General features: G+C 45.0%; 1 protein-coding gene across 3 annotated transcripts in view; it reads right to left on the reverse strand.

The window, feature by feature from the left end:
• Positions 1 to 13634, reverse strand: part of Pdgfc (platelet derived growth factor C) — a 154773-nt gene extending 141139 nt beyond the window's left edge. For 2 of the 3 annotated variants that reach the window (XM_038347724.1, XM_038347723.1), the window contains exon 1: positions 12770 to 13634. In XM_038347724.1, the coding sequence (XP_038203652.1) occupies positions 12770 to 12887 (118 nt within the window). In that variant the 5' untranslated portion in view covers positions 12888 to 13634. The remainder of the gene's footprint in view (positions 1 to 12769) is intronic. The other variant, XM_038347725.1, reaches the window with a different exon arrangement.
• Between the last annotated feature and the right edge of the window lie 4008 nt (positions 13635 to 17642).

Genomic DNA, 17642 nt, shown 5'->3' on the forward strand with positions numbered 1-17642 from the left:
ATTTAGCTCCTTGAGCTTGGACATGCTGCTCAAATCTGGCAACATGAGTTTGGCCCTCATGAATTTGATCAGTTCTCCTGATGCAGCCTCCTTAGTGCTGGAGTTATAGCGTATGACATCATGCCTGGCCCTCAGAATGTACGCAAGAGTGAAAGGAGATAAATGACTCCATAAAGTTGTTTGTTGACCTCTACACATGCATGTGCACGCCCTCATGACACACTGTTTACACAATAATAAAAATGTGCTTCACCTAAAAGTGCTAGAAAATCAATAGGGAGAATGTAAAGCGTCTGTGAATCTCACCTGCATTCCGGGTATGTAAGGGCTATGAGAGCCTGGGTCTTGTTCTTTTCCATGTGTAGAGCCTATTCCTCCTCTCTGCCTGTCTCCTATATCCTAACATGCCAGTACAGAAACAAAACATGGCTTCCCCTCTTTAGCTCTGGGACTACTCCCATATCTGTTTCCCTCCTAAGTCTCAAATTCTCACACCCTTACTTAGCCATCCTTCTGTGCCTCTCACTGCATCGAAGTTTTCAAATATTTTTTTCAAGTTTATTTTCTCTGGTCACCCTACTTTTGATTTCATTGCTTTTCAAACTCTTTTCTTCACCCTTGTCATTTTTCACGTTCTGTTTCAAGGCAAGTGCTCCCCATGCCTGGACCGTAGCCCCTTCACAAGGATTTCTTCATGCTCTCATTCCTTCAGCTGTGATCTTCAGTGGTCATCAGAGGTCATACGTCTCCATCTCTACTTAGGAACAAGTTAGGTGTAGCTCATAATTTGACTTAGTGAAGCACTCTGGAAGGTGATAGAACGTTTAAATGGCCAGAGTCTAGTAGGAGGTTTTTATATCACTGGGACCATGCCCTTGAAAGGTTCAGCAAGAAACAAGCACCCGCACTTTCTCCTCTTCTTCATCTCAGTCCTAGACTTCCGCCACGATGCACTGTCCCAACCAATGACTTAAAGATGTGGGTTTGTCCAGTCATGGGTGAGAACTGCTACAACCCTGAGACAAAAAAAGGACTGGTCCCTTTTATGAACAGATTATCGACGTAACTGCTTTCGTGATGGGACGCTGGGGAACACGACGGCGGCTAATTCAACTTTTCATCCTCCGTTATGCTTCAGAGGTTGAGTAGGAACCAGCCTTCCTCTGTCGTTTGCATCTCAGTTCAAAGAGTTTGTGTGAGGACAGATAGCATACAACTACATAAAGGAGTTGGCTCCGAATCTCGGCGGTTGTATGCAAAGTCACAGAGAATCCAGTGTAAGAGAAAATCTTAGATATTTTTGTTGGGTTTTTTTTTTTTTCAGACTTGAGGCCATCATGAGAGAGACAGAGAGAGACGAGAGAGACAGAGAGAGAGAGAGTGAGAAAGGAGGGAAGGAAGAGCAAGTTTCGCATTGCACAGACACTATAGAATCCACCATTGTCTGTTGCTTAAACCTGGAAGTCAGAGAACTTACTTCCTCTGTCGAACTTCCAACAGCAACGCTGGAGAGGTGCCAGCATGGCATGGCAGCATCCGTTATCAAAAGCTAGAAAGGACCATTGATCCATTGTTTTGTACTACGAATTACTTACTTACTCGCTTCCTTTAAAGCAAAGGAAACCAAGCAGAGCTGAGGGGTGCTAGAGAACTAAGATATGCTATAGACGTGATGTAGAAATTAGGTACCATCTCCGCTCACTCCGATGCCCACCAGCATGCTTGACTTCTGCTCTTCACCCAAGGTGCAAAGTTTACGCCCTCACCTATACAGGCCCCATGTTCTGGATCAGTGTGACACAAGCCTCCTGCTCAATTTCCGAGAAGGAACAGGAATATTTCCAACGTAGTAAAGAGACTCTGCCGAGAGGACAGCCAAGGACCGGATTTAAGATCTAATTCTCCAGGAAGATGAACCGATGTCATGTGAGGTTGTCAAAAGAGGTATAATTCCAAGACAGGCAGAGTTCCGATGACCATGAATCATAGCTGCGGCTGAATTTCTCTTTTACATGGCTGTAGTTACAGGTCTGCTCTTCTGAGCCAGAACAATTATTTTACAATTAGTTTAGACATGCCTGAGCCCAGAAGGAAAATTTCAATTTCAATCATCATATTTTCCTTTAATAGAACCCAGTGCTACCAAAAAGTAGGCCAATTCAACTTTTCACATATAGTGGAATGGACTATTATATAGACAGATGGGCATGGACTGAGTCTTAGGTGTTTTCAAGCTATGCTGTAAAATAACAACAGTGGGATTTCAAGTGCTAGACAAAAACAAACAGACAAACAGACAAATTTATCCCTTTACTCTCAAGATGGAGCCCAGGCACGACCCTATGAAGCAGTGCATGCAGCCCTAAACTTGGACTGCAAATCTATCACTTAAACATCTAGTAAATGACCCAATTTGTTTACACGGCCCTCTAGCTTTTTATGGACTTTCCATAAAGAAGTTATTACATCCATTCCCTTTATTTTGTTTAAGAGTGTTTGAATGAGCCCCAGAACCACAAGCTAGTTAAACAAGCCTTGCTTAGATGGACGTGGTCTCATATAATTCACCACTACCGGGGAACTTTGCGGAACGGTGTTTGTAGTTTGGAAACCCGCAGATTCCCACATGCCAGAAGTATTTCCTGTGCTTTGTGCAGTTTTCAATGTTCGGCAGATATAGCCTATGAGGCCCGTTTTCCCGGTTTTTTTTTTTTTTTTTCCCAATGCAAACTGTGGCGTTTGCACTCCTTCCAGAAGGCCTGCACCTCCAAGGTTTTTGCTGTGGCGGGCTAACCATTCAGAACAGGCTGCAGAGGAACACTGCAAGGAAAATGGGAAATCCAGACAAGCTAATGGGTTCCCTAAGATGTAAATGCAGGCTGTAGAAGGAAATCATTTTTTAAAGCAGTTAGCTTAATGGGGTGCCCACCTGATGCCTATTAAAAGTTATCGGTGCAGATTAAAAATGAATTTCCACCAGGAAAGAAAAACTCTGTTTTTAAGAAGCAGAGAGATTATTTAATTCCTTATTCCACGTGCTTAAGCATGCCTTTAAACCTCAAGTCTGCAAATATCCTCAAGAAAACAGAAATGAAAGTTGCTCTTTAATGGTTTGGTGTCACCAGTTAAATTTCTAGAGGAGCCTTTCAATATCCTGGCCAGATTTCAACGTGCAATGCTATGCTAATCTTAAATGGCTGCTTCATGTGCAAATAGTTAAGACAAGTTTGACCACAATGACCAACACAGAGCACGATTCTGTTGCAATGATATCTATATCTCTAATGGGTAGAAATTGCATCAGACGCTATGAAAATGTCCCTGTGCTATGACATGTGGTCTGTACTGTGAGGCTCTCCACGGGCCTATAGAGTTCCAGCAACAGCACACTGAACTGTATGCAGAATTTGAGACACTGCTCCACCCAATTTAATTGGTCATAATTATTATTGTTGTTGTTATTTTGTTATCAACATAGACAGCTCGGCCCCCAGGTCTCATTCCTTCAACTACATATGTACAGATCCATGCTTTTCAAATATATCCAATTTCAGTCTCTTTAGGTATCTACAGAACTGCGATAATAAATTCAGATCTATTTATTAGCGAAACTATTTTTATTGTTATTGATCAGAACCAGAGCCTTATACATGCTAACTGTGTTCTTCAGTGATCTGATGGCAGGTCACACTTTAGCAAGCATTGCTGTAGATTTGTGGTGTCTCCCAAGTTCTTAAACAATGTGAACCTCAATCCCCATAGTCATGGCTAGGTTTAAAATAGGACAAGTCAAGAAATACACACTTTGAATTGTGCCAGTTTTCCAAACTGAGTGAAAAAGCACCCACTGATAAGAAAGTTTAAAATTCTGGCATGGTTGGCACACACCTTTTATTCCAGCACTTGGGAGGCAGAGGGAGAAAGATCTTTGAGGTCAACCTGGTCTACATAGTAAGCGCCAAGAGAGCCAGGACTGTGGAGAAAGATGCTGCTTCAAAAAAAGAAAAAAAAAAGAAAAGAAAGAAAGAAATATGGAAAGATGGGAGGGAGGGAGTGGAGGGAGGGAGAGAGGGAGGGAGAGAGAAAGGGAGGGAGGGAGGGAGGGAAAAAGGAAGGAAGGAAGGAAGGAAGGAAGGAAGGAAGGAAGGAAGGAAGGAAGGAAGGAAGGAAGGAAAATATTCCTTTCATCTCATCTGCTCTGATCTTTGCTCACACCTAAAGCAAATGTACTGATTATAAACACCCTTGGCTGCTATAGAAAGGGAAATTATAGCACTTTAATACCTCCCAATTTACATTTCTAATTACCCTAGCTGTGAACACGTGTGACAGTACGGGACATAAGCTGTGATTTATCCCTCAGTAGAGAGAAAAGATGACTGGAAGTCAGACATTCATATAATGAGCCAGGAAAGAAAAAAAAAAAAAAGAAGAAGAACTGCCAGAAACAGCAGCAGTGTCATGGAAATCCAACTTCTGCTGATGTTTCCCATCTATTTTGTGATTCAAGGGCAGGTATAGTGGGCAGCAGGGTGTGCTTAAGCCAGAGGCCTAATTCTATCGTACAAACACTGCAATGCTTGAAACAGCGCCTACCAGGAGCAAGGATTCCTGGAGTGCAAACAGCTGCAAGTAATGGCAGCATATCGACAAAGCACACTCACAGTCATAGGGTCACTTCCGGTCCTTACCCATCTTAAGATCCTGTAGGCATCGTGATATATACAGGGGCCAGAGGGAACCTCCACAGAGAACGAACGCAGTTTCTCAGCAAAGGCATCTGTCTTGTAAGGACTAGTATCCTACTGCACTTGACTTCTTCTTCACTTAAAACTAGCAAGGCTGATGTCACGTTTAAGTTAACAGCTTCATTATACCAATGTCTTGTAACAGAAGCTGCCTCTGGTCAACTTCTGGAACCCTCCCCCAGCCTCCTTCTGCATGCCATCTACTTCATGAATGAAGTGTGAAAATAGCTCTTTGTTTTCGTCAAGGAGGCAATGCAGAATGGTGTGAGCGCACGGGCAGGGCTTGGGAGCTGGGAGGGAGATTATGCAGTTTGTTCATCTAGCCCATTCAGAATATGCTTAACTACTGAAAGAAAAGAAAAAAAAACTCAAGCCACAAGTAATTAACCATGAACACCAAAGCAGAACTCTGTCCCTTCATGCCTGTTTAGAAAAAAATAACTGAAAATAGTGGTTTGGAGCTGAATTATAAACATGAAGACAATTTTGTCTTTCATTCTATTGACTGAATGCTACAGGAAGCAGACCCTGAAAACAGCATCAAGACTTCAAATACAGGCGCTCAGGACAACTTTCTCCAATTTCTGCTTTTGCTCCAGAGTCTATACTGTTCTTGTCTTTGTTGTTTTGTTCAGGCTGCTCCTGTCTGTAGACGGTTTCCTTGAACCTGCTATTCGGGGAAAATCAACCATCCAGACAAAGCAACTATTCAAGTTTGGTCAGTCCTCTTCCCCCTTATATTATTGTGGACACAGAACGGATAGCCCATGAGCTAACGGATGGTTCTGCCAACCTTCTGCAGCAGATTTTCAAGGCCAATAACTGCCCCAGTGCTAAGAGAGATGGAGCATGAGGATGGTGAGTTTAAAAACCAACCTGGGCTATATTAGTGAAGTCAAGATCAGCTTGAACTACAAAGAAAGAGCAGATGTTTAAAAAGGAGGAAGAAGAGGAGGGGTGAAAATAACAAGTTCTTCATGTACCCAGCAGAACCCCAGCACCTAGGGCAGAGAGAGCTAGGGACAGAACACATGCTCATTGCAATGCCCTAAAAAAGTATTCAAGAGCTGTTTCACAAAGACTAGGCACATGCCTACAAGGTCTGTCTTGGAGTCAGACTTAAGGAGAATATTTCACTAGCTATGGGAACTCCACTAAGCTACTTGTTTATCTGAGTACCTCATGGGATGGTTGCAGATGAACTGTGCCCTTTCTGCAAACACAGAGCATCAATATGTTCCCTGACAGGAACTTCTGAGAACTCCTAAAGCTTTTCAAAACAAAGGACTTATACAGAGCCCCCAAGAGCCATCCCTAGACTGTGGGTTTGGTGTTTTCCTGGTGGTCCTATTGTCTTCTCAATGTGCAAAAGAAACTGCAGCAATGGGAACTCATGATCTTGATAACAGTAATGTACCTTGGAATTGAGAGGCTGGCTTCCTTCAAAAGAAGACAATACTCCTCAGGAGGTATTCAGCAACACACCTCATCTCACTGGGAAATTACTCAGCTCAACAGGAAAGGGATGAAGGAAGCCAAGCACAAAAACATTGTCATTTGAAAGTTAGAGGGATTACCACAGGGCTTGAAAAAGCAAAAGCAGTAAGCCTTGGAAAGACAACTGGGCAACCACCAAGACCAGTGACAACCATAGGTAGGCAATACCACCTCCAATGGACCAGAATAGCATCTGTGATGCCTGAGATCTAATGGGAAGCAAATTCAACACCATCAATGTGGGAGACACGAACTTAGAATGCACAAAAATATCACATTTAAGTACTTGGCTTTAGTGTTACAGCTCACCTTTATAAGTTCTAGACCATTTGTGTTAAGATCTAATAATTTCAACAGAAAGTTTCTTAAATTAAACCTATGTTGTCTCAGGAAAGTAAGTCATTGATCTATTGTAGTGAGTTTATTTTCTGGTGTTCTTGGCTTTGTCAAAAACAAAAACAAAGAACTTCTGAATGGGACCAACCATGTGACATACATAAAATTTTCTTCCATAGAAGAGCACACTGTGCTTGCTCTGGTTCACCACATGGTTATTCATCAATTCCTATGAAACATTTAGTGAAAAATATTGCTATATGAACGACTGACATTTTAAAAATACATACGTCTCCAATTTTAGAACCAACCTTTCCAAAATTAAGCATCCATTTCATCACAGCCAATTGCTGAACTGAAATATTAATTAAAATAACTCATAAAGCAGTTGACCTGCTTGCTGTGAAACTGAGTGGTAAGAATTCTAAAGGCAGCCCCTTTAGTCATTTGTCAAACTATCCTATGCTTATACAGCAGAGTTATTACAGTATGCATTAGCCAGACAAACTGATATATAAATTGAATGTGCTCATTATGAAGCTGTTTACTTAAGTGTTCTTGTAGATAATGTTTTGTATCTTGGACAAGCAAAGTACAAAACCTTCTTATAGAAAAAAATGCTTTGAAAAGTATCTTGTACTGACAACACAATGTCATTGGCCTATTTGATTCTAATATGAGGAACAATAGATCAACACATTAGCAGTTAACTGCTGATAAGCTATCTCATACTTTTACAACGGATGGCTTTTCTCTAAGGCCTTACCCAGTTTTCTTGTCAGAGGACACTAGGGTCTTCCCAGGTCAGACATCATCATCATAGTACTGGTTGTTAATTTTTAGCATCTTAAGTACAAGCTGTCTATGAGTCAAAGCACACAATGAAAAGCAGCCTAGTTTTCTGGTTTCTCATCTACTTACCATTCTCAACAGTCTTAGCCCACATCAAATCCCCATCCTCAGAAGACACAACATACGCATACATGCAAACAGCACTTTTAAAAAGAGTAGCCAGCATCACACCGTATCTAGGAAACCTGCCCACTGCTTGGTACCCACTTGGGGTACACTTGGGGATTTGGTATCTTCATCAAAATTGTCAAGTAGTATTCTGATCTGTCCCACCATTCCCAAGTTTATCTTTCTCTGGGAAGGACCAAACACTGTGAAGGATAGCTTTAAAGAGGGCCAGCTTCTATAATAGATACCACTGTCTTGCTATATAAAGGTGTCTCTCATCCAGACTATTTGAGAGATATTGGTGGGAACACAAAATTTGCCTCACCCTGATCCAGGGGTTATACCTCCTACAGAGAACAAATCAGACTAGGCCCAAGCTCCCAAAAGGACTTAGACTCCATAGTAGGATCTGAGAAGAACAGACCCCCAACTGAAAGAAAAGAGTCAAGGAACAAGAGGAATCTAATTAAGCAGGTAAAGTTCTTTACAGCTAATTATCCTTGATGAGACACTAAGGTTGGATTGCTGGACTGAAAGGTCAGAAAAACCTGTCCTGGGAGATGGTATGTCTAATATCCATGATGGGAAGGGACAGCTTACGCAAAGAGTGGTCAGTATTAGCTGGGGAAGCAGGGACAGTCAACCAAATCTCTGGACCTCCCATGTCCATTCACCTTCTACATGCAACTCTTAAAAGTAAAACCAAAAACCTGCCAGTGAGGTGTACCCCAAAAGAAACCACACCCCTTCTTCACTCCAGGTCCCTCCAGTGAGTTTAATCTTAGCCAAAGCCTCATCTTAACCTCGTCCAGTCTCTCAAAGACCATTGGCTAAAGGAATTCCCCATCAAACCTCTAGACAGATTCATAGGAAAAAGAAAAGAGTGCTAGGCAGTGGAGGCGCACGCCTTTAACCCCAGCACTCAGGAGACAGAGACAGGGGGATCTCTGTGAGTTTAAAGCCAGCCTGGTCTACAGAGTGAGTTTCAGGACAGGCTCCAAAGTTACAGAGAGACTCTGTCTCGGGGGAAGAAGAAGAAGGGAGGAGGGGTCATATTTTCCCTCACAGGTGAAGTTAGAAGTTGAGATAAATATGTAGCACAAAACGTTTAATAAGTGAATTTGCAATTATATGAATAGTACAGAGATATTTAGACTACAGTCAATAGTTACAAATAAATGATCCATCACATTAAAATTAGAATAATCTAATGAAGAAACTTTGATTATGACATGGTATTTTGACACAAAACAAGGCCAATGGGATTTGCAGATGTTTTATATAAATTAACCTCTATCAGATTATCATCAGGATTTTTAAATACAAGATATGGAAGTTTATAGATGGATCTGAGACTCTTAACACTATGGAAGTTACAATTACAAAGGTAGAAGTGGCCATCAGACAGGCGAGAAGGGGCTTTCAGGAAGGCTAATGCACCAACACAGCTAAGGCTCAGCTGGGTGAGAGAGCTGTACACTCAGGCTGTGACTGGAGAGAAAGCCCCCAGCATCATTTTACTAGGCGTTAACTAATTCCCTGTGCATCTGCGGAGCATCTCCAGGACCTGGACACGTCCCGAACACCTTCTAAATCTAATGTGCAGTAAATCTGAATCAGCACAAACTATGTCTGTTGGTACAGGACTTTCAAAACCCACCTACTGCAGGGAAAGACCAGGACTCATCGTTACATAAGAGTTCTCTCCCTAGTCAGCTGCCTCAGCTCTCATACAGAGCAAAACCATAGGAGGAAGTTTCTTCTTAAAGCTCCCAAATAACAAAAATAAATGTTACAAAGGTCACACACTCTGACTTGCAGGGAAGTCCTTGTAGCCCTCACTCAGACCCTGTGTCCTGTTGGACACCTTAAAGACTCTGGTTGGTTTGTGCACAGAGGAGCTCCCAGGCTACACCTAAAGGTGGGCACAGTTTGATCAGGGTACAGGCATGTGGCAGCAGCAGGAAGAAAAAGCTAGCACTAAAGGAGGGACCAATACCTCAAAAGTATTCCTAGAGGACCATTCTGCCCTATCTCAGTTGCCCCAAGAACGATGAAGGCTCCTATAGAAAGAGCGTATGCAATGACTGACGCTTTCCAAGTGAGCCTCAAAAGAGGCAAACGCTGAGTCAAAATTCAAAGAATGAGGACAGCGAAAAGCAATTTCAGATTATGTGTCAATCATAATCACCGACACAATTCACACGAAGCGTGACGCCAGCGACAGCCTTGGGATTACTATCGATTTGGACCATGTTCAGCGCACAAAGTGAGACTTTCTTCTTGTTTCTGAACATATACGTGATTGCCTCCTGCTGCAACACAGAGGCTCTCAGGAAGAACTTCGGCATCTCATGGTAGGCATTCTCACCCCCAAATACTTATGTCATATCAAGTTTAACAGCCAGAAACCCTCCAAGTAGGTGAATGGTATTTTTCAATTCATTTCCTTGAGGAAAATTGAGAAAGCATTGCTTCATACTGGAGCCTTCAGGGTCTGAAAAAAAGCCTTCAGGGATGAAGAAGGGCTGGGGGTAATGTCCAGTGGTATAGATCTTATCTCACATATATGAGGCCTGGGCTTCATCACTAACAGTGAAGGGGGGGTGGATAAAAGCATTTCTCTTTCAAATAGCAAAAGTTATAATCTTACAATAGGAAACAGACAAACAAACAAGTGACTAGTAACTGGATAAATGATGCCAGTCCCTAAATTTCAGTCATGCCCACATGCTCCAGTTTAAGTGTGTGTGTGTGTGTGTGTGTGTGTGTGTATCCACTATGGAACAGACCTAGCATCCAATTCCCACTTATGACGTCAGAGTAATACTGTAACTAAGGCCTACGAATATAAACACATTGGGAGGGGGCCTTGAAAACAGAGCCAAGCTCCTATCATCACAAAACAGGATCAATTTGAACAGTGCCTTGGGCCTTTGAAAGGCCTTTGCATACAGCACATCAAGAGGACCCCTGGCTTCTCTAGGTGGAATTTTCAGGAGGGTTCACATCTTCAGAGCGCAACGATGATCAACACAAAGAGCAACAGGGCAATCAAAACTCAAACACAACCCGAGTTGAGGCTGAACAATAAACCAAATAAGGAAGTGGCAATCTTGAAAGCCAAAGAGAAGGAAGGAGAAGCGGTTATTCCAGGAAATCTGGTGACATTCCAGAGGGATCTTCTCTCACACCCACCTGTTAGCTTCAAATCCTGAAACCCTGGGGAAGTGGAAAACTCAACCTGAGCATGTGCAGAAAAATAGCTCTGTACTGCCCCCTAGTGCTGGCCAGGCCCACCTCTCCTTAGGCTGGAAAGGGTAAGGTGAGTTCCTCTGCTAGCCACTTACTTCCTGCTGCCAACACTCCAAGAGCTAAACATAGCCATATCCTCTGCCCACAGATTAGGAAACGACTGAGCTATTTTTAGCATCATACATCTTAGGAATGAGAAAGAGCCAGCCTCAGATGGCACCAGAATGTGTGTGGCCTGCCTTACTGAACTCACCTCTCCTGGGGATGTGGAGCAACCCAGCAGCTGTAGGCAGCTGAAAGTTCCAGGGCTCTCACTGCCAAGTGCTGATAGCACATGGATCACAAGAAAGGACCACAAGGAAAGAGCAAGGCCATGCACAGGTCCTGAGGAGTCTGGGAGATGCTAGGACACGGCAGTAAGCGATGTGGGACCAGGGACAGGGAGAAGAAGAGCACGGTGCGCTGGTGTCATGGAGAAGGTGATCCAGTAAGAAGCGCTATTTTGAACTGGACATTTATTTTGCATGATACAGGACAAAGGTTGGTCGGATCTGCTTCCTGCCTAGGAATAGCTGGCACTGTGGCTCCTTTGACCCCTCAGCCCTCTGCAGGCCGTATGATTATAGACAGATCGCTAGACTGCCCTTTGATCAGGTTCAGGAACCTGCAGATGCCACATGCCATCACATTAGCTAGGGGTAAGGAGCAGGCACAGAGATAAATGTGGTACTGTATCCTGGCACAGCGAGGGATAATGAAGAGTACTTATGCATTTTTGTTAAAGATGAACATTTTACAGAACTGAAATCCAGATGTGAAGCCTTGAAGCATCCCCCATATAGAGACAATGTCACTGCCAGGTAGACAATGTTTGTGCTCGATTCTCAATCTCCAAATGTTGTTCTCAGACTCCTTACCTGGTTAGTGAGGTTGTGTTGTAAACAGATGACAAAGTAGAAAAACATGTCCATTCCTTTCCAAATAGCAGCACTTGTACACAGGGTGTTTAATATTCCGGTTTCAGGCAGCCTACATTAACATTGTGGTTTCATGTGCAGTATAAAATTTCTATTTACAAAAGAGTCTCAAGAATTACTTCATAATGGCAGATCAAGAGCAAAAGACTTCAGAAAAGGCATGATGTAAATCATATGGGGTTCAGAGGCTAAGCAAATTACACACCCGAAGCTTCCCTGGCCTTATGAAAGGAGCCTTTCTCCAGCTCTGTGCAATCCCAGCCCAGGGGAACTTGCATCTGAACGTTTTCTAAACATTTCAGGTACACTTGAAAGCTGAAAGTAATTCTCATTTCCTATGCCGGATTAAGTCGTTTCCAACACACACAAAATAGTCATTCACGAACACACACAAAAAACACCACCAATAGGTGAGGACTTCTGGGCACAAAGGCACGTTTTTTTAAAGAAAAAAAAAGTTCAAGAGAAAAACCATCACTGATTGCCTTGAAAACGTTCAAGTGGTGTCTCGACCTCTGTCTTCTCACCTAATTCTTAATTGGTGCCTGCCTTCCCATAAACAACGTTTCAGTTAAGGACGCTGATGCCTTTCCTGAATTCACTCTACCCACACCCCCGGATACCTGTGCAAAGTCAAACTTGGCACAACTCATTCATTTTCTTCTTGAGAGGTGTTCTTTTACTTGTGTCTCTGGCCATATGCCACCCTGCAATGTCTTTTCCAAGCCTTCCCACAGCCCCAGTGTCCTCTCCACGCCGAGGCTGTGGGGGCACTCCGGCTCGCGCTGCTGCCCAGTGAGTTTTGGAAGTTGCAAACTCCCCGTTTCCCCACCACCCCCCTAAAGTGCACGCGGACTCACAGGACTCCATCTGCAGCGCCAGAGGCGCGACCATCCGCTCCAAAGTTGAAGGAAGGACCCCACAAGCCACCGCACAATGCCAACCGGCGGAACGCACGGAGAGAAGCGGGAAGGGGGAGGAGGGGGCAAAACTCACCGTTCTGCTCCTTGTCGCTGGAGAGCTGCAACTTGCTGCTCAGGTTGGACTCAGCCCGAGTCCCGGTTCTCTGGCCGGCCAGGGCAGATGTCAGCAGGAGGAGGCCGAGGAGGAGCATTTGGCTGACTGGGGCGAGGGCTCACTCGCGGCGGGCACTGGGGAAGCGGCGAGTCCGAGGCTCAGCCCAGCCTGGGGCAGGCTGCGCTGCAGTGGAAGCGCCTGGCCGGCTCTGGCAGCGGAGAATCGCAGGGTAGTTTCCACATAATCCCATCCAAAACTTTTTCCTAGAGCCCTCTTCTGTGTCTCCAGTTTTTGAAAAGGATCAAAGCAAAACCTGGACCTGAACCAGTTTCCCAAGGTTTAAACAAATCCTGAGCTGTGCCGAAGTGCCGGGGGTGGGGGGAAGGCGAGGGAGGAAAGAGGGGGTGGGGACGCGGGGGAGCGGCGAGGAGTCGTGGCGACTCGCAGGGAGCACCTGTCAGTTTGGGGGGCAGGACGCAGGCAAAGACTCGAGGTCCCGCCGAGCCAGTCTGGAAGCCAGGTCGGCAGCGAGGCGAGCACCTTGGGATCAATGACAAAGCTGCGGAGCGGGACGGCCGCGGCGCCCCACCCCCACCTGGGGGGAGGGGACCGTGCCCGGCGAGTGCCTCGCGGGTCCTGGGCGGGCAGGGAGGCCGCGGGGGCTACTCGGGGTTGGCCCCAATCCTCCGCGGAGCCGCCACCTAGCTGCGGTCGGCGTCCACCACCGAAGTCCTCCCGGGGACGGTGTACGCTCTGCAGGAAGCCGAGAGACCCAAGGCGGCTCGGAGTCCCGCGCGCTCGGGTGCCTGAGCTGCAGCAAGGTTGGACGCACGGCTGGGGAGCGGTGGCCGCTTTGCACTGACTGCGCTGGGAAGGCCTGGCGGGCCGGGACGGCCGCGTTTGTCCCCTCCCCGTCTCCACCTTCCCCCAGCGGGCGGCGCGCGGGGTGCGGGGCGGGCGGGCAGGCGGGCTCGGGGGGCGCGGGCCGCCAGCTGGCGGGCCAACAGGTGCTGGCGCAGACAGGGGGTGCTGCGGGGCCCGCGGCAGACTGAGCCCACACTGTGGCGAGGAATGCCGCCAGGCGGCCCTGGCTTCCTTTCCCCTGGGGCGCCCCTAACCCCAAATAAGGAGCCCGAGGTCTGCTGTAGGGTGCTGCAAAAGCAGAGAGAGCAAAGTAGGAGAGGACAGCCACTCCTCTTATGGCTCTCCCTGGCTGAGACTTGTCTTTCATTCCGAAGGGGATCCCCACTCCCAATGAGCTTTGCCAGGACTCGTGGCCAGAGTTCTGAACTGAAGAAGGGAAGTTGAACTCAGGATCCTTCTAGAATGACTGTCTGAAGAAGGACAAATAAAACAAAAGTGAAGACAGAGTCCAAGTTGTCACATGAATTGAAGCCTTGCACCACTGGATCCAAATGCACCCTGTCAGGCAAGGAGCTGGGGTTGGAGAGTAGCACTGAGCACTGGAGTCTCCGCTTCAGCGGTTGGGTACTGCATGAGAGTTTACATGGAATACAGCACCTACCTGGAGTGTCTGGGGGCACCATGTGGCAATTCACATACTCTCCTAGGCTGTCCCGGAGCCCCTGATAGTTGAACTGGTTGCCCTTAAGCATGAAGTGCTTGGTGCTGAGACCTAAATGGGTTTGTTCTTATGGATTTGTCAGCAGAGACTGCACTGGGTCCACGGGTGATGCATGTGTCTGTGACAGGATCTAGCATGCTTTCCTTATCAAAGGGCAGGAAGTCCTCACGAAAGTGTTGAAGGCATAAGCAAAATTTGAGTCCTAAACAAAAGGATGCATCTTCTTGTCAATAAAAAAGGAAAAAAACCAAGAAAATTTGAAATGATAGCTCAAGCAAATGCTGTGCAGTCATCAAATCTTTTGTCGAATCAATCAGCTCAAGCATTTCAACCCCAGAGCCAAGGTAACGCTATTCTGAAACCAGGCATAACTCAGGACCAGGAATAAACTGCGGGTCCAGTTTCTACGCTAAAACTCAAGCCTTTCTGTTCTTGGACACGATCGGGCCTACCAAACAGCTCTCTCTGCTAACCAGGTCCCAGTCCTCTTTCCCCGTCTTCTAACTGGGTACTATAGATATTGTTCCTTAGGGTAACTCATGTTTGGCACCCAGGAAGTCCTAAGTTCAATCCCCAGCACCAAATAAATAAAAATACTACAGTTCTCCGGTGAAAACTTCACAAACATGTCCCATTCATTCATCCTTCTTCAGTTCCTACCTCCACAGTGCTGGATATAAAGACAGTAAAGTCACTCACTTAGACTTTGAGAGTATACAAGTTAACGGCCCAAACCTTGTGACTTTTGGTCAAGCTAGCAGCTCATCATCTTCGGTGCAAGTCCGTAACTGCACACAGGAATTCCTAAACTATTTTGTACAGTTTTTGCATGTGCAATGTCTAATTTTAATCCAAAGGAGATACAAAAAAGACACGCCTCCTAAATGGATCTCTTTGCAATCCTTACTGTCCCTTACTGTCCAGTCTTCGTAATTTTCTTGGTTGTCAGATCAGGGATTTTCTAAATGAGCGTCTTGCATTTCTATACAGTTAGTGTTCTTGGCCACCCACATAGGGTGTGTGTGTGTGTGTGTGTGTGTGTGTGTGTGTGCTCAGATTCAATCCATTTGCACTCAAGACTGCAAGGGGTGATGACTAAGCTTTATTTTGTATCTCTTCAGATTGGCCAGAACAGTGCCTGGCACACCGGGACCATAAATAAACACGCCGGGCTGACTGACAGGTTTCTTTATTGGACTCACATTCTCCCTGGAATTTCAGAGAAGGTTGTCTTTGAAAAGTTACAGACGATCTACAATAGGACCCCACCTCTGTGTTTCAACTCATCCATATTCTACAGAATGATTTGACAATTGCCTCTATAAATAAAACCAGCCAGGTTCTCCTGAGTGACCCCAAGACAAAATCACATCCACATTGGCTGGTTTCTTCTCGATGTACCCACATGGTTGCTGTTTGAACTGCTCTTGCCCTTGGCAGAGTTCGTTTTAACACTTTGTCCTCTGCTGGTATTTTGTTCCCTTTTTGCTTTTTAAACTTTCCCCCAGGAAAGTAAAACCCTTGCACTGAAAGTCAGTTTTACAAAATCCAGAGTCCTACAATTACTAAACAATCTATTTTGAATGAATATGGCTTTGTTTTAGCCCAAGGCATTTTCCTTGAGGAATGATATCCATGCCGCCAACCAAGAAAAAAATCATTTCAAACATTCTTTGTGGTTTTCATGTTTTTTAAAAAACCGTAGGAAGCTGTGGGCATGGCAATCCTCCTGGATGGGTCGGGAGCCAGTGCAACCTATAAATTATGACTGAAAACCATGGCAGCATGCACTTGACTTCCTGATGGCCGTATGGGGGAGGGGAAGAGGAGTCTCTATAATTTTTTTAAAAACTGAAATAACCCTCCTAACAAGATATCCACCAGTTAATCCTAAAATAACGAGCAGGGAAGAAGGGCAGGGACCATGGGAGTATATTTTTCAGCCAGAAAATTAAATAATACAAATTGTATTGTTATTTTTCAGTACACCACACACACACACACACACACACACACATACACACACACAATTATTTTAGGACATTTCACAGAACTTTGCACCATTTAGCAGTAGGTAATGGAGCATGAGTTCTCGAAACTCTGAAACCTTTGTTCTACATAAACAGCCATGCATCTTGTTTCCACCATGCTAGCAAGCAACAATTATAGCCACATATGGAAAACTCTGGGCCCAGGAAATCATTACTAAGCAAAGCAAATGCCACAGACCACAGAGAAATAAATGTCTGCTCTCGGGGAAAAAAATAGCAATAAATAAACGAAGCACTCAGTCTGAAAGCGTTTCTCGCTTTCATCTCTTTTCTCTGGGCACCCATATGGGTATTAGAAGCTCTCCTTAATTAATAATAATGATAATGATGACAATAAACCATGAGACTGGATTTCCAATCTAGAAATAAGGAAGCACTCGTTCTTCCATTCTCCTCCCCTGGCCTCAGGTATCACTTTCTTTCAGTGCCGTCTGGAAAAGGTTTGCCTTCTATGACAGATGGGAGACAAGTTTGCTGAGGCCCTTCTCTCCAAGGAATGGAAACGTGCTAGCTTTGACTTTGAAGTTGGGTAAGAGAATGAAAGGTGGGGAGTTAGATGTGTGTGGTCCAAGACAGGATAAACGGGTGACAGGGACAGTTGTTGAAGAGGCCCTCTGTGGCCTTTCTCGCTGAAGAAAAGCTGCTGTTTCCTTTTGGAAATCCTAGTGACTATGCCCAGATTTTTGCAAACTCTCAGAAGTGCTTGTCTGACTCAGACTTCAGAGAAAGTGAGCAGTCAGCAGCCAGCCCCAAGAAAGGAGGCCCGGTGACCTCCCACCCACAGCAACACAAGATAGCTTCACAAGGAGCCCCGAGACCATGGGCTAAGTCTGCCTGTACTGCTAACAAACATCCCTCCCCTCTCCACCTCCTGTTCTTTTTCCTAGGAAATCAATCCTGGATTCTGTCCCAGACCCCTGACTGGTTTCAAATTCTTTGATTCTTTGAGCGATTATAGATAATGATGGCAATATATTCTCAACCTTGGTTGCTCTTGTTCTAATGACCAACACAGAGATTTCCTAGCCAGAGTCTCAGATGTCTTCATGGCTGGCTAAAAAATTGCTGAATAGATACTGCTGCTTAAACAAGTCCCATCGAATGTATTATTATTATTATTATTATTATTATTATTATTATTATGCTTGAGAAGTTTAGAATGAGGTTCTACTGATAATGCAAAAGAAAGGAGAGAATGGGGTTTGGAAATTGCTGG

This window comes from Arvicola amphibius, chromosome 11 (genome assembly GCF_903992535.2).
Source record: "Arvicola amphibius chromosome 11, mArvAmp1.2, whole genome shotgun sequence".
Classification (NCBI taxonomy): domain Eukaryota; kingdom Metazoa; phylum Chordata; class Mammalia; order Rodentia; family Cricetidae; genus Arvicola; species Arvicola amphibius.